This window comes from Xiphias gladius, chromosome 3 (assembly GCF_016859285.1).
Source record: "Xiphias gladius isolate SHS-SW01 ecotype Sanya breed wild chromosome 3, ASM1685928v1, whole genome shotgun sequence".
In the NCBI taxonomy this organism is placed as follows: domain Eukaryota; kingdom Metazoa; phylum Chordata; class Actinopteri; order Istiophoriformes; family Xiphiidae; genus Xiphias; species Xiphias gladius.
Window position 1 is genome coordinate 8,354,857 of NC_053402.1, and position 22,885 is coordinate 8,377,741.

Here is a 22,885-nt window from a genome sequence, read left to right on the forward strand (position 1 = left end):
CGCTGCTTTAAGTCGGGCGCGCCCCCTTTCCATTGCGTAGGGCCGAGCCTCCAATGTGCGTAACCGAGCCCGCGAGGTCGCGCACGCAAATTACAGGAGGAGGAGGAGGGGTGGGTGAAAACGACAAGGTTACTTTTAAAACAAATTTTGGGAAGGTGGAGAAACAGTGCTGTATTTTGAGTGATTTTGCTAACATTTCTTTATTAAAACAATTGTTTTACTTACATTAAATCCAATAAAGATGCAAAAGGCACATCAATTCAGTCGAATCATTTTTAATTTGGGGCTAAATTTTACCTTACTTTTTAGTGACATGACTTTATGTTTTAATCATTTTTTATATTTAATTTAACTTTATTTGTAAAACTTTTACATGGCCTACTCATGCTGTTTTAAAGGAACAATTCAGGACATTTGCTTATTTGCATTCATGCGTAGAAGTAGATAAGAAGATTAATACCATTCTCACGTCTGTACATTAAATATAAAGCTGGACACAGCAGCCAATTAGCTTAGTTTAGGAGAAAGACTGAAACCAGGGTGAAACAGCTAGCCTGGCTCTGACCAAAAGTAACAAAATTTGCCCACCAGCACCTCTTAAACCTATATTGTATCTTGTTTTTTTAATCAGAACCAAAAAACAAAGTTTAAAAATGACAATTTCCCATTTTAGGGGGAAAATTAAAAATTGTGTTTCTTACAATTTGTGTACTGATTAAGCAAAAATCGGTGAGCTTTAGAGGTGCTGGTTGGTGGATTTTGTTGCTGTTGGAAAGCCCCTGGCTAGCTGTTACCCAATTTTCAGTCTTTATTCTAAGCTAAGATAACTGGCTGCTGGCAGTGGCCTTAACTCTCTGCTAGAAATTGAAAAAGTTTATATACCAAAAGTTGGAACAACGCAGTCCAATCATAGCCTCAAAATATGACTACAGTAAAGGTCTTCTCCAATGAAGTTGTTTAGTTAAAAAACTGAAATCCAGCCTGAGCGTGAAACAGAAAGTGATCTGATGTATTTTTATGTAACAGTAGTAAAGATAGGAAAGATCAGAGGCTGCAATGGAAATGAAAGCCTTGCTTCACTCTCTGGTGGAAACGTCCACCCCTCCAGCCGTGTTTGATCCAAATATGGAACTCAACAGCTAAACACTGACTGAAAGTCTTAATTTTACATCCTGAATGCTAAGCAACATAACTGCAGAGGAGAGCTGGAAATAAGGTTGAGTACTCCACAGATAAATATCTCAGTGATTATAATGACTGCTGATATGTTGCAGCCAACATTTATTTTTACAGGGAACTGACTCTTAAAATCTTTGTTGTGTTGTGATCACAGCCACTGATCACACACTATCTAACATTATACCTGAACATCTACACATACAAGCCCCCAGGTAGGAACAGCTCACAAAGGTAAAGTGACTGCTGTGGAAAAAAGGCCCAGAGCCAGAATCCTATTATCATTCACTGCCGCTGATGTGGATCAGTTTACAGTAAAACTTTCTGTAACCACACACACACACACACACACACGCACGCACGCACGCACGCACACACACGCACACACGCACACTAACACGCACACGCACGCACACACACAGTCCTTCCACACAGTCGACGGTCCACAGTCTCTCTGCACCTGGAACACTTGCATCACTTATGTGCATTGGGTGTCATGGCAACTGTTTCTACAGCGACTGCTGAAAAGCTGAATGATGATGATGATGATGATGATGATGATGATGAGACGACAGGAAAAGTTGATGAACAGTTCAGGGCTGAAGAGTGATCCACACCTACTGACCCAACTGTGACCTTAGACCTCCCAGTTCTGAGATATAAACAATCCAACCAGTAATTCCTATGGTAACCCAATGATATTCTCTTAGTGATAGGTAGCATGAGATTGTGATTACTGTCTGTCAAATCAAAAGAATTCTGTAGATGTCTAAAGCTGCTCTGGTGAGGTTGGATTTAAATTGAAGCTGAAACTAATGTTTATTTTCATTATCAATTAATCATCCAATTATTTTCTTTATTAATCAATAATTGTTTGGTCTAACAATGTCAGAAAATCTCAATCATTTGATAATTGTTTGGTATGCAAAATGCAAACTGCAAAAAAACACTAGTTCCCAGACCCCAAGCTGACACATTCAAATGGTTTGAGAAAATCCAACCCGCAAAGGTAACCAGTTTACTGGGCTATTATAATCACAGAATACCAAGAAAAGCAGAAGTACTACAAAATTAACTAATATTGACATGTAGGAAGCTGCAAATGGTGGACATTTTTGACATTTACTTTTTTTGCTTCAAAAGTAACTTATAAAATAATCAAACTAATTATTAACTTAACTTATTTAATTTTCTGACAATTGTATCCACACTTACTTAAATGACCATGTTTCATATCTTATGTTGTTGCAGTATTCATAAGATAAAGGCTTTACAGTGTCTGTGGTGGGATATTCAATAGTTTTCTGACCTCATTGGTGTTTGCTCTCTTACAGGGGTACAAGTGATTCTGCCTGTCACTTCCATTAAATTGTTGAACTAATGAGAAACATATTTAATGGTTGTCTGATGTCCAACCATTTCTGGAACTTTCCAAAACCAACAATGCAACATTCACACCCACTTCATGCCATGATTGGCAAACTGCGTAGAGTTGAGAAGGGAGCCAGAGATTGAACTTTGAACTGAGTTCACCCCTAGGAATGTATTCCAGGACAGACCGTCTGAAAATGTGCACCTTTATCCCCCATACTTAAACACCTTCAGTGTTTAATGCAGTTTCTGTAATTTTACGTTTCACGTCCTACCAAGATATCTCTGATGACATCACTCTGACCTCACTCGGGTCATTTTCTCAAATGCTGGACCTCTCCCTCAGGAGCTATAGAAAACATCATATGACTGACAGGCTGAATGGTATGCACCGTGACTTAATGTGTAAAGTTGGTGGATTGGCCCTTTTAGTTGCTGCTATAATACTCCTTTAATCTTAAAGGTATTCTGCTGTTAGTCATGGTATTTACTGGAGAGTTTAGTGATCTCACCGTGCATTGTGGTGTCTTCATATCCTAAAGTACCTTGAAAGGGACTCTTGTGTTCAGTAGTGAATTGCACAGTGAACCTGCATCACGATGTTCTTACAGCTCCGTTCATTTCTATGGAGACATGTGGCGATCTCATTCTGCTTTATAGCGTTTTTATCCTTTATGGTATTCCTATGGTAAGCCTGAGGGGCCAAGGTATTACGGTATGTATAAAATGCAATACGGGTTGAATGCAGCCCTTTTCCCGTAAGGAGGAGGGTTATTTCTGCGATTCAGAAAAGAAACACGGCAATCACATGACTTATTATCTGCCCGGATACTGTAGCGGAGTTGGGAGCTGAGGATGGAGTAGCAAAAACAACACAGCAGGACGGCTCGCAGTGCTCACTCCCGCCTACATGTTATGACTCACGTATGACTCACCAAACGTGCCAGTAAGAACATCAACGCTACTTCTCTGGAAGATCAACAAAAAGGGAGGAAAAAAACCATTTGGGTAACTTAAAGCCTCATACCGGGAATCCATGCGTTTCTGGTTTATTTCCCTTCGTCCCAACCCTTTTTGTGCCCGGGGCTTGCACTTCGTTTAGCTCGCCAGTGAACAGAGTCAAGCAGCACTTCTGGGAAAACAGAACCATTCAAATCCAGCTGTGAAATCCAAAGCTGCAAAGTACGAAGTTTGTCTGAGAGGAGACCTGTTATCTGATAAAACATTTATGGTCACTAGACAGTAACAGACACACTAACATTCAGTTAGACATTAGTGTGTATTTCTGCAGTGAAAAGAGTCCGGACCAGTGGTGGAACGTGCATTTACTCAAGTACTGAGGTACTTGTACATCACTCGAGTATTCCGATTTATGCTACTTTATACTTATACTGCACTACATTTTAAAGGAAAATATAGTAATTTCTACTCCACTACATTTATCTGACAGCTGTAGTTACTGGTTACTTTGCAGATTAAAATTGTAAAAACAAAACATTTAATATAAACTATCAGTAGATGAAATTAGCAGCACCTTGACCAAATACAACAATAAAATACTACATACACATTATTGCTTCAGTAACTATAATCCAATAAAATAATGTAGAATAATAATAATAATAATAACACAGCATTCACACTGGGCATTTTTTCTGCATAATGAACATTTTTGCATTTGATATTTTTAGTATATTTCTCTAATAATGCTTTTGTATATACTTTTGAAATTTTGAATGCAGGACTTTTACTTTTAATGGAGTATTTATATAGTGTGCCATTTTACTTTCACCACTGATCAGGACAGGAAGTAAGATCATTTAAGGACTTTTTTGCTCAATTTTTCTCAAAGGAAACTCAATAATAAGTGATGTAATTTCCCCTAACAGTTATTTAGAATTTGAACATTATTTTTAGAAAATAGCAACAGGAAAAAAGGTTTTATATTTACTCATCATGCTCATTGTGTACAGCAGCTGAAAGTAGAAGAATCAATATAAAACCAAAACCAGAACCAGCTGAGCCAAGAAACCAAAATTCGTAATATCACACTCTGTCATGACTGTAAAGATACTAACCATGAAATGTAACAGCACATTAAAGTTTATTATCATACATCGATATTCCAATAATAATGTAAAGTACTGACTGTTCCTCAAACCACCAGCCAGCTTTCCTTTCTTTTTGCACTCTTACATTTACAGTGTAAAAACCCATTTTAATGTTTCTTCCAACAACAGCTTGACAAATCCAACAATGTAAAATACTTGGCTACGGCTAAATATACTGATGGTGATGGTGAAATTGATGAAAAACAAAAGACAGCATATAAATACATACTATTAATTATTAATAAACCATTTGCAACTAGACCGTCTTTAAAATACACATTTATTCATTAAAGACAGCACTGTTTCTGTTCCCCATCAACTGTTGAGCACTTTCAGGTTCCTGCTGTTACAAACACCTACAAGTTTTAAACTTGTTCAGAGCTTTTTCCTCAGGCAGCAAAAGAGTTCAGACAACCAGAGTTTAATACAAGTAGCACGTGTCTGTTTGTGAATGCTCCACTAAGCTTTAAAGGAAAAGTTTGTCATTTTGGGAAATATGCTTATTAACAGTCCAGCATTAACCCCTATAAGCGGTGAATTGTTTGCTTTTTTTTTTTTTTAACTTTAAACTTCAGTTTTTGTACAAATTAAATATATGAGATGTTACTTAGCAAGTTTAAGAGGTGCTGCTGCTACTGATTTTGTTACTTTCAGACAGAGCCAGGCTAGCTGTTTCCCCTTTTTTCCAGTCTTTATGCTAAGCTAAGCTAAACAGCTGCTGGCTGTAGCTTCTGTATACTGTACATGGCTGAGACTGATATAAATTTTTCTCATCTAATTCTTGGCAAGAAAGTGAATAAACTCATCTCCTAAATGCTGAATTCTTGTAAGGATGTAGAATGGAAACTGGCTGCCATCTGGCAGGAAGTAACAGGAACAAAATGGTTAGCTTGACCCCAAAATGACCCATAACTTTTCTACCAGGGGCCAGAAAAGAGCCATCAATCTTGAACAAGCACACTGCAGATCCGATGAAACCTGAGAAATCAGAGAGATGAAAACAAAAAGAAAAGTTCTAGTTTCTACTGACTTGGGACATGAAATGTCTTTGACATTCCTCTTTTTTATAGGAGTTGCCAATGTGCGGCACAACTCAGACTGGGAAACACAATTTTTGATTTTGTTTGGAGCCATAGTTATTAAATGACTTTGGTGTTGTTCTCAAAGCTTTTCCTGTCCAGTTGGAACAGTTATTGAATACAACTTCCCAGGGTGGATACAAGGTGTGGGTAAAGTGCTTATATCCCAGAAGAAGAGGTCCACCCCATGTGAAGAGGCACTTACAATCTGAGTTGCTGCATATTTGAAAAATAAAATCTGACTCCACACTGTAAAGTCGTAGACTTCAAAAACTCCACACACCTCCAGAGCAGCTTCACAAATAGTATGTTTAAACAGGGACAGCAGTCACCGCTGGGGACAGGTGACTCGGGTATGCCCTGGCATGTGACAGATGCCGCAGGTACGAGGTTTCTTAGCAGCAGGAGGTTTGTTGGGGGTGGCATCTCCCATTATCTTCCTCCCCTTCTTCCCTTGGTCTCCACCACCATCAAATCCACGACCCAAACCACCTGACAAGGGGGAACAGAGGTCAAACACAACATGAGGTGGTTAGAAGTCACTGCATTAAGAGCAAAAAAGATTTTTCTGTATGCGCAGAGTCAGCCTGACAAGTGGATGCCTCAAGGTCTCAGTGGGAGTGTCACAGTGTGAGTCGTGACAGTTTTCTTTATCATTAAGTAAGGACGTAGGTGAGAAGGATCTCTCTCTTGTGTTTGATCTGAGTGTACAACTTCTTTGTTTACATGTTTGTATTAAAACATTTTTAATAATATGCAAAGAATACATAATGCATTAGCTGATGCCAGGCTCAGATAATGGTAGTAATACACTGAACTGTGAGAAATAAAATGAAATGCACTGCAAACGTCTGTCTGTAATGCATTGTTTATGTGAATGTAATAAACGGGTGATAAATTAATGGGTGCCTTTCCCTTTAATGTAAAACAGAGTGCTTGTAATGTAAGGCAATTTTCAGAGAAATCTGGCAGTAAAGTTTAATCATTAGATAAGTACCGCAGACCACAACCAAATCTAGTCTATAAGCAAATTATGTCACTTGCGAGCATTTGAAGATGGAGTTTCTAGAAGTCCCCTTTTTGTCAGAAATAAAACCCAGTAAAAAATAACAGTACTTTGTGCTTTGAAAGGTGACCATACTCCTTTATGCAACCAAGGTGTTTGAGTGATCTATTTTAATAATACAGTCAGAATAAGTAGCCCTTTTTCACTCAGGGTAGCTGCTCACTCTTTGTCTTACTTAATAACAAAACTACAGTCTTCAGCCATGCTGGCAGCTCTGTGAGGCTATACTTAAATGCTAACATCAGCATGCTAACATACTCACAATGACAATGCTAACATGCTGATGTTTAGTAGGTATGATGTTTAGCATGTTCCCCATCTTGGTTTAGTGAGTGAGCATACGCAGTACAGATGAGGCTCATGGGACTGTCATTAGTTTTGCAGGTTTCTGATCATAAATCAAAGTACTTGAATAATTTAAATTTTGACCCGATGATGGTGTTGGATGAAATTTTAAGGGATCACCAAAGGTATTTCAGTTAATCCTGAAGGGAACATGAATGTCTGTACCAAACGTCATGGCAATCCATCCAACTGTTGCTGTCATACTTCAGTCTGGACCAAATTGGTGGACAGACTGAGTGACATTGCCATGCCTAGCCTTTGTGAGAACATTTAAGACTTGGTTTTAAGGTTAAGGTTAGATTTAGGTTAGGGTTAGGGTAAGGGGTTGGGGTTAGGCATTTAGTTTTGATGGTTAAGGTTAGGGTTAGGGGCTAGAGAATGCATTATGTCTATGAGGGTCCTCACAAGACAGTTGTGTGTGTGTATGTGAGCCTTGCCTGGTGGAGGCATGTTCTCATCAGACCACTGAAAGAAGCCACACTGCTGCTCTCTTGGTTTCCCACAAGTGAAGAACATCCGGCCCTTGTTTGGACCGTCCTTCTGCACCGTGCGTGTCACCGCTGCCTCATTACAGTTACACATTGTCTGTCCCGCATGTCCTCCAGCACCCCCTTCATGCCCTTTTCCTCCTCCAGATGTGTTCCTGAACCCCCATGAGGGCCTTGGAGGCTGGGAGGTTCTTGGTGCAGGTAGTGGATGCGGTGGCCTGTGACTCTGATGTGCCCCCTGCTGATTTGGCTGATCTGCCCACAGAAAAAAGCTGCATGAATGCACTATGTCTATGAGGGTCCTCACAAGACAGTTGTGTGTGTTTGTGTGTGTGTATGTGAGCCTTGCCTGGTGGAGGCACGTTCTCATCAGACCATTGGAAGAAGCCACACTGCTGCTCTCTTGGTTTCCCACAAGTGAAGAACATCCGGCCCTTGTTTGGACCGTCCTTCTGCACCGTGCGTGTCACCGCTGTCTCATTACAGTTACACATTGTCTGTCCCACATGTCCTCCAGCACCCCCTTCATGCCCTCTTCCTCCTCCAGATGTGTTCCTGAACCCCCATGAGGGCCTTGGAGGCTGGGAGGTCCTTGGCGCAGGTAGTGGACGCGGTGGCCCTTGACTCTGATGTGACACCTGCTGATTTGGCTGATCTGCCCACAGAAAGAAGCTGCAGCGCCGAGCATTGCAATGGTAGAACTGACGCCCTTGGTTGGGACCATCTTTGCACGCAGTGAGGAGAACTGCATCCTGACCACAGTTACACACAATGGCATCACTGTTGGGGTCTACACTGCTACTGCTGCCACCTGGTGGAGGTCGAGGCTGAGGGGTCCAGGACGGGACAGGAGGAAGGGAAGGTCGAGGATTGGAACATGGGGCTCTGGGTGGCTCTGGTCTGGGGAGCCTTGGAGCTGGTGGCCAAGGGTCATCTCCTCTTCCTCCTCTCTCTCCTCCCCCTCCCCCTCCCCCTCCCCCTCCTCCACCTCCTCCACCTCCTCCACCTCCTCCTTCTGCTCTGAGATATTTCAAGTCCAGCACCTCCCTGAGCGTTTCGTCACATCCACCAATGCAGCCAACAAATTCCAATGGCATCATGGGAGGGAGGCTGCCCCTGCGGAACTTGAACTTCAACCTGAAGAATGAAGGACAAACAGAAGACAGATGTTAAAGAGGTCAAATATGGTGTACACCCTAGTATGATGGAGCTGAACCAACACCGGCTGTTAGCATAGCTGGCTAAATATTGGTATCAGCCCGAGTACTGTTCACACCCTATAGTGAAGTGGTGCGTCCTGTCAAAACTTGAAAAAACCCACTTCAAGATATTGAGGCAGCTAAGAAGATGTAAGGAGCCATCCTGTGGCACATGGTCGGTATTGTTGCCAGTGAATGTGAAATGCAGCCACTTTTGACACAAAGCACAACTCTGAAATTAAGTTGCCAAAACGTTTTGCATCACGGATAAAGAAAATATATTCTTTACTTTATCTTTCTTTACCAGTCATGAATTTGTCCGTTAAAAAACAAATCTGTCTCCGCAGTGTTGATAAACCATTTAAAGGGAAATGAATTAAACCTAGAGCACATCTGGAACTGAAGTTACAGCTAAAATGATGTTAAGCAAATAAACATCTCCACAAACATTCAGGATTAGGATTAGGATGTGTTTGCAACAAATAACAGGAAAATAATATCAAAATAAAGTAAAATGGTGTCCTTTGCACATGCCAAGGGGAGAATTGTGTATAAAAAAAAAAAAAAAAAAAAAGGCATTGTTAATATACTGTCATTAAACACAGGAATGCGTGTAAAACAAAATCTGGGATAATATAAAAAGTTGCCGTGGCGACCAGCGAGATGGCAGCAGTAAACAACAATTTATGACTGCACGTACTGAAATATGATTAAAAAACAGTGATGTTTTGGACCAAGTGCTGTAGTTCAACTTTGAGCTCTGTACCAGATTGTTTCTATGGTAACGGATGTTGGTGTGGAGCACTTTGGTTGGCTGCTAGCGAGCGTGCCCTATATTTGGACTGAGCTGAGGCACGTGCTCAAGGGGTTAACGCCCACTTGTGTAAACAAGAATTTTGACCAGTTTCTTGTGCTGATGAAGCTTCATCTGTGTTGGGGTGTGGAGCATGGATGGTAACGAGTGTATAGACTCCCTATAAGATCCCACATACACTTCTCAATAATCTAAGAAGTGTAATCTGTGTGTTCATTGGCAAAATAAAGTAACTGGCATTGAAGTAACCACTGTAAAGAATATGCTTTCAAAGTTCAATATGTGTAGTAACTGTGGGTCTGAACTGTGCTGGGAGGAAATGATATGGAACCAAAGGACTAAACGAACTCTAACATGAGCCATTTATAACACAGTGCACAGTAAATATCAACTAAATCAGCATTCAACCTAATTTCAAAAACTGAATTATTTCTTCATTTGGTTAATATGATAATCAGGAACTGAAAAGAGAGCCTTTGTTGCAAATCAGTGAGGGGTTGTAATATGTGATTGTGCTGGTTATAGGTATATAATGTAATTCCTTCTCTGCGTTAAACCCTTCTCAATAAGCTCTGTAACAAACAGATTGTTGACTGTTATTATGAAATACTAGCTATAATTTCTCAACAGTGTATTTGGTTATTTGCTTAAAGGGGTACTTCTGCAAATTTAGGATTGCACTTTCATACAGCTGGGGGACTCACCGACAAAAGAAGACAAAAATGGGCTGTTCACGCACACGGATTCCCAATGTGGGACAGCAAATCCTGCTATTCACTGTGAATGAGACCTGGCTCAGCAGCCCTCCGAGCTCAACAGACTCAAAAAGTGCAGAGCTACACTACAGGGGAAAATTGAGAAAGGCTCAACTTCAGGCAAATATCCTCTGATGCAGCCAGTCGCAATCATTTTGATTCAAAGGAAGGGACTTTAAACAAAATGGAGGAAAGGCTGATTGTCTTAGTCTCTGGCTTTGAAAATCTCTACGATGTGTTTTTAAAAAGTTACCAGGACATAAAAAAGGAGAACAATGCATGGAAACAAATTGCCAACATTGCTGTGTGTCTGGCAGCAGCGTATACATCAGAAAACAACTGTCCAGTCATAGGAGAGAATGTAAAGGGACGTGCTCAACACAACACACCCCCATAACTACAGATTCATGAGAGGCCTGCTACTGACAGCTACTTTGTGTCCAAACGTGTGAATGCACTGTAAGAGTCTGCAGCCACACTAGCAGCTCTGTGAGTCTGTACTTGAGCCGTCAGTATGCTTCAACTGAAGTGTTTTCCCCAATGGTCAAACAGTACTCACTCCAACCACACCATTCTGATGTCGGAACCAACACTTTATGTAATTTTCTGAAACAGACAATCTGACATTGTACGAGCTACTTGGTTTTGAGCACACTGACACCTTAAGGCACAGCAGAGCTATGAGCTAACTGCAGCACCCAAATCAAAGTACAGCTGAGGCTGATGGGAATGTCATTTGTTTTGAAGGTATTTGGTCACCAAAGTATTTGAGAAATTTCAATTTTGCCCCGATGATGACGCTAGATGAAAAAGTTAAGGGATCACCAAAGTTATTACAATTCATCCTCAGGGTGACAGGAAAATTTCACTACAACCCATCCAGTAGTTGTTGGACCAAAGCGGTGGACTAACTGGCCGACTGACCGACTAAACAGCATTACTATCCCTTGAGTAAACTGATCCTTCATCCTTCAAATTCATCTCATTCCTAAAAACAGTTCATTTCAGACAATTCTAATGGTTTCCAGTTTGAATGTACAGTGTTCAGCTTTGTAAAATTACCAATGAAACTTGGTCTAGTATAAAATAAATACTTACATGTGAATGGGGTGTGGCTGACAGCTGGGACAAATGCTTTCATCTCTGCTGACCTCCAGCACTATGTTGGGGAACCACACTGCGGTCTTACAGGCTGGGAAACCCACGCAGGACAGGAACTTACTGCGAAGGTATCGAAAAACAGAGGGGGGTAGAGCGTAGCAGGGAGGATGCATAATCTTGTTTCCATACCAGTAAAAATTCCAAAGCAGGCTGTATTTTTATTAGACCACATTCCTACCTTTCAGATTTCCTTTGGATTCAGATAATTTTAGTAAGATATAACGATCAACTTGCAAAGACCTGAAACACGCTTTATATAGGTAACCCATTACAGTGAATATTTACTTGCCATTTTTTTTAAGTTATGTATTCAGGGCCTGTGTGACAGCTAGACCTTGTCGGTGTGTCCAATAAGATCAGAGTTGGCTGCCAAAAGTTTTTATCTATGAGCTGTGAAAAGATAGATCTATAAGAACACAGTATGATTTTGATACACTGTTTAATTAAAAATGTGCTGATGCGGCAGCACCGAAAAGGAACTGCATTACTATTCAATAACAAATAAAAAACAAGTCTCTGCCAAATGTGTTTTATTACACTCTACCAAAGTAAAAGGGCAAACTAATAACTAATGAACTGCTTTAGAAAATGTGCAACTGATTTGTAGTTAATGGCTAAAAACATTCAAAGTGTGACATCTGAATGAAAACATCTGTGTCACCTTTTGAGGGGGATGAGGAGTTTCAAAGATTAGTTTTTAAGTGCAGAACAGCAGGCAGCATCTACACTCAATATGATATAGTAATGAATCCAACTTGGATAATATAGTTTTAAGCTCCCTGGCTTTGTGTCTCATCTCACCTGTTTCCCTCCCTCTTCTTCTTAAGCACCATGTCCCGACCACAGTGAGGGCACTTCCTGACTGGCAGCGGGATCTCCATGTCCTGCTGCTCTGCTTCAGTGATCTCCTGAGCTGCACCCAGATATGGCGACAGGGCTTCGTCTAACCTGAAGCGTGAACAGAAATTGACCTCTAACCAGCAGCCAGCAATGACTACGGTCCAGGTGTAACTAATCCATTTTTGTGAAATATGATCATTTTTGTACAGATGGTGCATTAGAAAATACACAATTTTTACTACAATCTTAAATGCAACTAACTTCTTTGCCTTCCTGACAGACTCAATGAAGACGGTCTTGTATTTCTGGATGTGGTGCAGCAGTACGCTCCGTTTGTCCTTCCTGCCCTCTGATACCAACTTGAGATCTGCCTCTAATTCAGCACGCAGGTTTGGTTTGGACATCTCATAGCCCATGGAGTTGTAACCTGAACAAACAAACACAGATACACACTTGTATAGTTGATAAGTGACATATGTGAGTGACAAGAACAATGCAAGAAGAAAGATCATCTACATCTCTATGCATTAAAACCCACAGCTAATTGTAGTATGTAGTGTGGGTGTGTGTGTGTGTGTGTGTGTGTGTGTGTGTGTGTGTGTGTGTGTGTGTGTGTGTGTGTGTGTGTGTGTGTGTGTGTGTGTGTGTGTGTGTGTGTGTTTATGTGTGTACATACCCTCCACCAGCCCCATGCCAAGCTCTCCAGGGAGAAACCTCTGGTCAGCTGTCAAGCCCACATACATGCGACTCTTTATAGTCTCAATGTGCTCTGCATGGGTTGCATCTGTGCCTATAATATACACAGTTCATACAATAGAGTTTGCAGTGAGCACAAACAGTAAATCTTGAACAAACAAGTTCTATGTTGAATAAGTTGTTGCTAGGTTTGCTTTAGTTAAAAGTTTATCTGATTTTACTGAAAAGGGTACTGTAAAATCAAATATGATGCAAACTGGTTACCAAATGCACCCCGACACACAAAAAAGCCGATTGGGAAAAATTGCTCGTGTGTGCTGTGAGATAATAGAAATTCAATCTATACCATTTCTACCGAGGCAGTTTTTTCTGTTAATATTTCCGGTTGTATTAGGTTATTGCTGCTTTATGCTAATATTGGATCTACAGGACTTTTGCTTAGTGAAATGAAATATGTTAATTTTAACAGAGTGAGAAAGAAATACAATTGAGCCACAAAAGGTTTAAACTTTTTTTATATATGCAGTTGTACTCCCCAACACCAGTAAACAGATGTTGTTTGAAAGGTGTAGATTTTTGGCTTAATTGCATATTGTGCACATGCACAAATTCAGATGTTTTTGGAATTCATCAATATTTTCTTATTTCTGACTTGTTCATAGGTAAGTGATTGCAAGTTTGTGAGTGATTGGGACCATGCACATATTAAAATAAGTCTCTGCCTGTTTGTGTGTGTGTGTGTGTTTGCACTCTACCAATGCCGTGCTTCTCCATCAGTGATATGAGGTCGGCTTCAGTGAGAAGCTGTGGAGGACTCGTCTGTCCGTCCACCATTTCGATAGCAGAGGGCTGGAACTGGGAGCCGTGCTCGTACACTGGAATCACCTAGAGCATACAAAGTGGATGTACTAAGATGGATCGCACACAAGCAGCAAGAGCCAGGAATCATCTGGAGCCCCACAACAACATACTATATAAAAGTACACCCCCTCTCTTTTTTTTTTAATAAAGCCTTTAAATGAGCACCAACACACACACACACACACACACACACACACACACACACACACACACACACACACACACACACACACACACACACACACACACACACACACACACACACACACACACACACACACACACACTCTCTCTCTCTCTACCTTGGCGCTCCACCTGTCATATGGGTAAACATCCAGGTAGTTCCTTGCAATGATCATGAGTCCTGAGGTGGAGAACTTCTCCTGGGCTATGTCTATGTCCACCACTGTCTCCTGCCCCCAAGCATCCTGGGATACACAGGCCAGGAAGTGCCGGACAATGAACTCATACACACGTCCTTCATTTCCCTGGACACAGAAGAAATCATTACTTCACAGAGGCTGTGTTTGTGCCCATGTGTGTGAATACATGGGGCATTTTTTTTGTATTAGTAGAATGGTGAATTTATCTGGCATGAATACAACTTCTGTAACCTTTGGGCTACTGCAGACGATATGTCAAACCTTTGAGCCAACTGTTTCCATCATATTGCTGAAAAAAGTACAACAAGGACTAGTTGGGAACAAAAAGACCTGCTACCAATGATTAGCAGTGGTTCTATTTTATTAAGAAATCATATATATATTATTGTTTAAAACATGTCCCCGTGGGAGAGAATGCCTTTAAACATCAGATTAAAGAGGCAAAAAATTCAAATAATAAAATAAATAATTGAACAAATAAATGAATTATGCACAAACTGAGCTCCATTTTTTGTGCTCTTACCTGCAGTGTATTGGTGTACTTGGTGGGGTGTATTGGGGGATGGGCTTGGTCAGAGTTCTTGCCCTGCCGCGGGTTGGGACCTCCAGGTTGGTCAAGCACCCGCTGGGCGAACATCCCCCACACTGGATTCTGTGTCTGCTGCTCCACCAGGGGGCCAAGAGCCAGGTTTGCGGGGAAAATGTTTGTCTCTGTGCGGGGGTAGCTAATAAACCTGAATAGAGGAAAACACACACACACACACACACACACACACACACACACACACACACACACACACACACACACACACACACACACACAGTCACAAGTAATCTTCACACAAAGAAACTAAGATGGAACGCTCCGGAAATATGACATTGCTGGTAAATTCATCTATTAAACGCCTGAACCGCCAGGCAGTGCCTTCTCATGTACAAAAATAGGAACAGCTTTGAGTGGGTTTAACAACCTGGTAAACAGGAAATACATTTGATCATTTCACTGACACCACATAGCCTCTAATAAAGGTGGCTTCAAGCCAGCTTTCTGATTGAAACAAGTTCAAATGAAAGACAGGATATTTAGCGTATGGTCAGAACCAAGACCATACTTTGCTGTTTGAATAGCAGTATGTATGTACATTACCTAAAATGCTGCTTGTTCAAAAACTCACACACTCACCCTTGGGTATAGAGTTTTTCTGCAATTTTCATGGTCTCTTTGGCACTTATTCTTAGTTTCCGAGATGACACTTTCTCCAGTTCCTGTTGGTCAGATCACGGTAGAGGACTGTTCATAGGGGACAAAGTAGCGACCCAGGACGGGGAAGCTAATATCGCTCTGTCATGCTAGAAAATCACTACATACACTTTATAACATAAATAAATGTGTTTGAAGATGCACAATATTTACATGTGTGGCTGTTTGACTTTATATTCTTACCACAGTGTCCAAAGGCAGCGGTCTCCACTTGCTCTTGGGTTTGCTGGTTACTGAGGTGACTGTTGCTATGGGATCCTGGAAATGAGTAAAATGATCATTCTTGTGTGTACCCTTTTACATGTGGCTTTTAGCCAATTTTATTCAGGCAGGTTGAAAACACATGTGAATGTAAATTTACTGCTGTGTCCTCCTGAGGTAACAGCTCAGGTGTGGATGCACTTACACAACAGAGTAGAGACACACACACAGAAACACAAAAAACACAGTTTGTACACAGCCACACAGCCTTTCTAGGTGCGCAACATCAACAATCAGTGTTTTTGCATTGATATTGAATAACTAAACAAATTTGTATGATCAAGATAAGCACATCAATATGTTGATGAATGCCCTTTCCTGTGTTGCTTTGCTGGTGCTGTGTTTCATTATGAATTCATTTTGTACCTGTTATACAACAGCAAAAGTTAGTCCAAGTTTTTTTTCTTCAAGATGTTTTTTGCCATTATAGCTTTATTTGACTGTAACAGTTCAAAAAGTAAAGGAAACACAGGAGAAAGAGGGGTTTGACACGCAAGAGGTACCTGAGGGATTTTGCAATTATATGGCATATCTCTGAGCCACAAGGTCACTGGATGCCCCCCAGCCTCAATCAGTTTTTGGGATGCAGGAGCAGTAGATAAACATTTTCATCCAATCCAATTAAAGCAATGTAAGAAGAGTTTTGTAGCTCCTTGCAGTGCTCAGTTTTGTGATGATGAACTTTTTACCTCATATAGATCAACATGATGCAAATGGACCTTATTCGATTAAGTGCAAAATTTCATAAAGTGTTAACAGTATCTGTCAAATGAACACATATATATATATATATATTTATTGGTGCACGGCACAAAGACAGAAGCACATGTGTGGGAACGCAGGCTACGCGATACACATTCCTGCCAATGGTTTCACATTATTCCACTGATCTACAATTGACAGAAATGGACCAGCAAAGGCAAGGAAGAAGAATACTGCCAGTAAGGAAACCTGAATGCAAACAATGTAGGTTTTAAAATTAAAAAAGGCTTTGCAAGTGTTTGCAAGTGGCACCTTTACAGCTCCATGAATTGATATTTTGGTTTCGGGCCGGAAAACCAAAACAATGAGCTGAGTGAGGGTAACAAAGTTCAGTAGACTGGAGAGAAACTGCAGAGTTGGGTGAAATTCTCTGTATATATATGATTGTGCGTATATTAGGTAAAAATATTTGAAGAGATTGTGAAATTAAATGAAAGGAAAATTAGTGGTTTGACCTGATCTGGCATGAAATATTTTGTTGATTTTTTTAATGGTTTACTTTACTGTACAGGGTTAGGATCATACATTTTATTCAAAAAAATATTTAAAAAATGTTTACAGCTTTTGAGATGACATAGTATCTTATTTTTGTGCATTCAACATCTCACTAAGAGTGGGATACTTGTGAAACTGTGGTATTAATCTAATCAGATAAGAGTTCTTCTTTACTACTTTTATCTTTACTTTTTTAATGATGTTATGTTTGATGAGTTTAGTAAGTAGTTCATGTTGTTCAGTCCCAAAGATGTTGAGTAGTTATCTCCATTTTAGTTCTGTGGAGGGCAAAGTCAGCTCCGTGTTAAAACAACATGCAAGGTTACCACAGGACACCAGGAACTCAGATTGGTTTATTAAAACATAATGAGAATAAATCATACCTCCCTAAAGGAACGAGAGATTAAGAGGCAAATAAGACCAGTATGAAAACTAAAAGCATTTTTAACAGAATTAAGAACTTCAATGTCACTTTCATGAACATAAACTAGCAACAAAGGATGTGACCTAACAAAATCAATAACATGAATATCTTTACAAGTCTCTAGACTTGTGATAGTCAAGAGTATGGCCATTCCTGACATGCGTCAACAACTCAGCAATGTTTAAACTTTCCACTTAAGTGTTAAACGCACAGCACTCATACAATATGAACTCACCAAAAGAAACTCAGATTTGTCACCTTAAGTTTTCTAAAGAAACAGCTGACAATAGCAACATCAGCTGAACTATAAAGCTTACTAGTACAGGCATTTCGGATATGTATGTACACAAATCTAATACAGTAAAGGATCTTAACAGATTTAGGTGCTGCGCGGCCTGATTTAATTCATTAACAACAATCCATTGGAGCATGTGACAACACATACATTCATTCCCACACGCATCAGCATACACAACATGGGTCATACACATAACAACAGGCACATACCTCCATGCAGATCTGGTAGAGCACTAGGCAAGCTGCGTGGTTGAAGAGACGGTTTCTTTTCCAGCTGAACTCTACAGTGTCCTCCTCCACCTCATGGAGCACTGACACAAAGAATCAGCAGACTAGGAGTTTAAAACCCGAATACTTGAATTTGCATTGGATTTGTGTGTCTGTGCATGGATGAATAAATACCTTTGATCTTGTAGAAAGTCTCAGGTATGAAAGCCTGGATGGCTTTGAAGCGCTCCACCACAAAGCCCAGAGTGGGAAACTGACAGCTGCCGTATGAGATCAGCTGATTGGCCAGAGACTCTGGAAAGATCTTCTGCAGACGCAGTGTCTGGAATCGAGTGAAGGATGCACCTGTAAAGGATGAGCACAGAAGAGAGGATGCGATCATATCAACCACTTACATATAACATATTAACAACCAAAAAATAGTTTCAGAGTGAATGTATTTTGTAGATATACAGGACCATTATCTGTGGAGCCATCACATAATCCTGAAAGAATCTTTTTCACATGCACTACTGTGTCTCTTTGTATTACACAGTACAGTATTAGAATGCCTCCTTACCTATCCGCAGGTCCAGCTCCTGACGGACATCGACAGCATCGCTGATGTTAGCATCTGGCTCTGTTAGAGTCTCACAAGCTCTCCGAATGGAGTTGGGGGTTATCTCAGAAAACTTCGCCCGAAAGATTTGTAAATTGGGCTTAACTTAAAAAAAATTAAAAATAAGAAAAATAAAACCCACACACACAATTATGAGGAGTCATTTGTCGACAAATACACAGAAAACCTGCTATTCTCTGGCTTTACACATTCACAGAATCATGGGTAAATCCAGCTTAGAAGACAAAGGGATGCTGACACAACAACAAAAAAACAACACACACATTATACTTTTGTACAACACACACATAATACGTTTGTACCTGCTTTGCAGACATCTATGACTTCAAAGCCAATGTTTTCTCCCTCTCTGTCACAATCAGTCCAGATGACTAAGGCCTGGCACTGCCTCACCTCTTTCTCTAGTGTCCGCTAGAGAGAGAGGGAGAGGGAGGGAGAAAAGGGGAGAAAAGAAAAAGAAATGAAAGAAAGAGGATTGATGGAGAATTAAGAAACCATAAAAATCCTTCAAGTCTATTTCTTTATCTAAGACAGTAGAAAAGGCAATAAATAAAAATACGTCATCGGAGCCTACTTTACACTTGAAATCAACAAATGGTATAGTGTGTAAATATACAGTAATAAAGTAATTCTGAAAACACAATGGACTATTATTGGAGAAATAAGGGAAAAGAAAAAGAATGAGGGTGTGTCTTGGTCAAATGTCAAAAGTTACCACTAATAATATCAATCAAACATCATAATCACATAACAAAGAGTAAAAGTTCCCACAGATTAATTTAGATACAAAATAAAGATTCTAAAGTAAAGATGAAAGTAAATGAGCATACCTTGATTTTTATCATGTTATCTGGACAATACTTCTCTACCTCAGCATCAAATAACAGCACAGGATTGCAACTGTGCCTTTGGAGAGAAAATGTACAAATACAATCAGTTGTTTTGATACTGTATGGTACTGGATATACAAATAAAATAAAAGAATCGTATTTTAATTACCATTTCTGGAACGGTGCTTTAAACTCCAGACCCAGTAAATGGCCTGATACTGATGTCATTGTTACTGTCACATTCTGGAGAAGGATGGAGACCGAATGAAACAAGCAAAATCAGAGACACTATAAACACAAATGAACAGACATACAGGTCCATGGGTGCATATTTAACCACTTCGCTGTATTCACTTACCTGACCAAAGAGATGATATTCATACTCATAGATTTTATTAAACTTCGACATCCCTTCCCTCTGAAATGGAAAAGAAGACAATCAATACTAGAGCAACCGGGTAAATCGAGGGAAGGAGCGATACTATATGCTCATGTGAGACTCATGGGTGAAGGTGCATTGGCTTGTATGACATTGTCAGGTGCTCCTGTTATTTTTTCCACCAGCAAGAGTTTTTGTTATCATTATATTTATGTAATCGTGGGTCTAAGGATAGAAAATGTTGGGTGATATGACGATATATGTATATACTGTGACACATTACAGATTTGTTAACTGTCAGAGATCTTGCTGTACTGTCTATACTATGGTAACTACTAGTTATTCCACTAACATCGATTTTTGAATCAATGTCATGAATTATCTTGATTTATCAAGCATATTAGTCACAGGATTAGCCAAAAACAGCTCATCCCAACTTCTTCACAGATATCCCAAAAAAGTCCCTGTATGTTTCGATAATTACATGTACAGTAAATTTGTATACGCAAAGATAATAATTATCCATATAAGGGTGCAACTAATAGTTATTTTCACTACTGATTAATTAGCACATTATTTTCTTGATTTGGCGTCCATAAAATGTCAGGAAATAGTAATAACTCAGAGTTTTCCAAATTCAAGATCAACATATTTAACTTGTTTTTGTTGACCTAACAACAGTCAAAAACCCAAAGATGTTCAGTTCACTATCACGGAGGACAAGACATCCTTTAAATATTCACATTAGAGAACCTTCAACCAATAATTATTTGGGCACTTCTGCTTAAAAAATGGCTTAACTGATTAAATGATTATCAAATCTATTGCTTATGAATTTTCAGTCAACTGAGTAATGGACTGACTACTCATTTAAGCTCTGATCCATATCGTCCATTTCTAGAGGGTGTTTGGGGGAGCATGTGAATAAGTGAACACCAGTAAAAGTGTAGTGGTTTCTATTTAAGATTGCCCAATTCATCTTGTCCCTATGTTTAGAAAAAATCCTGTTTTCTAACTGAATGTTGTATTATGGATCATCTAAAATTAATTATGTGTTAAGGTGTCTTGCAGTCCAGTGTTGGGTGGACCACAAACCGAAAAGATACAATCACAACAAAGAGACATTCTGATCCCTGAACAGTACCATCAACTGATTTAGGGCTTCAACCAATGATTATTTTCATTTTTGATAAATCTGTTGATCATGTTCATTGATTAGTCGATAAAATGCCCGGAAATAGAGAGACTATCCATAACAAGTCCAAAGAGCCCAAGGTGATTTTATTTGTCTGACCAACATTCCTAAACTCAAAAATATTAATATTTTTAGGTCATTTACAAAAACATAAAAGAGAAAAGCATTTCAGAAACTGAACACGGCAACTATTTGGCATTTTAGTTTGATAAAAGACTTTTTGCCGATTTATTGTGTGTCCACCTACTAATCGTTTCAACACCATACTGACAAATAACGTTATGTGATTGAGGTGTTCGTGCTGTTGGTGAAAAGACATAACTGACCCTCCTGGCCCTGCCGTTGGACATGATTTCTGAGATGCCTTTGGCTGCATCGTTCTTCTCGGCTACGCAGAGGACCCGCTTGATCTGAGCCCGGCTCCGGATCATGTCTGCCTGCTGCGGTGTGTCCGGACACGAGCCACTCTGCGCCGCACAGAGGCACCTACGCAGGACCCCAAGCCGCTGCAGTCCTGGTCGAAGCAAGGATCTTCCAAAGAGGTGCACTATTAGCATGCCTGGCAACTCTCAAATGAGGCAGCTGGTCCTCCAGGCTGACCCGCTGCTGCTGTTAGCATGTTAACTGAGGCGGCCAGCTAAAGCCATGGTCTTCGCTCCCAGAAACTTTTCCCAAGGGCTAAAAAGTGGTCGCAGGTTGCCTAGCTTCACCCAGGATAAAAAATTGGGAGGACATTAACGGTAACGGTAACCCAAAAAAATTAATAATTAGAAACTTTGTAAGCAGCAGCATCGACTTCTCCAGTGGTGGTGCTAACTATTTACAAACGTCGCGCCCGCCTGTCAAATACTTGCCGTATCCAAGGTCGTAATTCTGTCGTAAAATCCTGGAACCACCAAAACACGGTTATAATAATAGTAAATAAGTGCGTTCAAATTTATTATTGTCTAAATGGGTAGCACATGCAGTATTATTATTAATACATTTTTCATAACGATAATAGTAATGTAAATGATGATATATCATATCACGGTTTATGAGAAATCCACCCTAAATCCGAAATTTTCATTTTGCCATTTCAGTAACTACAAATCAAAACTGCTACTACCAGTGAGGACATTGGGGTAATTCTTTTCTGGGAATTTGGGTTTTAGCAACCTTGTGGGAATTTACATATTACAGTTAAAACATACAGTTTTCTTTAGTATATTTAGACATAGTATTTTTAGACTAAGTTTGTGTAAATTGGACTACTTTTTGCCAAATAAATAAATGATTCATTGTTAACCGAAATAACCTTTATTCATTGCAGAATGTAGAGAGCTTTTAAAATGCCTTTATGTTAAGAAATAAATCATGTCATGTGTTATCTGATAGGTCAATAATTTCCCAATATTTTGTAGGATGTTTCGTGCAGAGAAATACAGCATGTTATCTTGTACGTAAGAAAGTATAGGTAAAATAAAGACAGTGTTCTATTAGTTAGCGATTAATGACTAAACTGTTTTTGATTTGCAAAAGAAATTTCAGGATACATGCAAATGATCCTTTTGAATATTATTCACATGATATGATATAATATATTTATGGATTGCCAACATAAAAAGAAAATCTGAGGGATAACATGTCAAAGTGAAAACAATTATTTCCAAAATGGTTCTATGATGTTAAAAAAAATAAAAATAGAAACAATAAAAAAAATCAATAAAATCCTGAAATCGAAAACACACCACTACCAATTACATAAGAACACACCCACATCAAAACACAATAGGAATAATTCTGATAA

General features: G+C 39.7%; 1 protein-coding gene across 2 annotated transcripts; it reads right to left on the reverse strand.

The window, feature by feature from the left end:
• Nucleotides 1-4,922: 4,922 nt before the first annotated feature.
• On the reverse strand, nt 4,923-21,941 carry top3a (DNA topoisomerase III alpha). 2 transcript variants are annotated; one of them, XM_040123798.1, is made up of 21 exons: nt 21,423-21,941; nt 19,881-19,940; nt 19,692-19,765; nt 19,523-19,598; nt 18,995-19,103; nt 18,633-18,776; nt 18,248-18,418; nt 18,056-18,156; nt 15,790-15,864; nt 15,529-15,611; nt 14,869-15,079; nt 14,265-14,450; nt 13,857-13,986; nt 13,082-13,195; nt 12,667-12,832; nt 12,367-12,513; nt 11,503-11,625; nt 7,986-8,773; nt 7,586-7,891; nt 6,021-6,229; nt 4,923-5,636 (listed from the first exon to the last, which is right to left on the reverse strand). In XM_040123798.1, the coding sequence occupies exons 1-20, from the start codon at nt 21,651-21,653 to the stop codon at nt 6,066-6,068; spliced, it is 3,459 nt and encodes a 1,152-aa protein (XP_039979732.1). In that variant the 5' UTR covers nt 21,654-21,941; the 3' UTR covers nt 4,923-5,636; nt 6,021-6,065. The 2 variants fall into 2 exon arrangements, with proteins under 2 accessions (XP_039979732.1, XP_039979731.1); XM_040123797.1 differs by having other exon boundaries at nt 4,923-6,229.
• Between the last annotated feature and the right edge of the window lie 944 nt (nt 21,942-22,885).

Coding starts and splice junctions, on each gene's coding strand:
- top3a (XM_040123798.1), bottom strand. CDS start 21,653: ATGCTAATAGTGCACCTCTTTGGAAGATCCTTGCTTCGACCAGGACTG. Junction 19,941..21,422: donor CCAACGGCAGGGCCAGGAGG/GTCAGTTATGTC, acceptor TTTCCATTTCAG/AGGGAAGGGATGTCGAAGTT. Junction 19,766..19,880: donor AATATCATCTCTTTGGTCAG/GTAAGTGAATAC, acceptor ATCCTTCTCCAG/AATGTGACAGTAACAATGAC.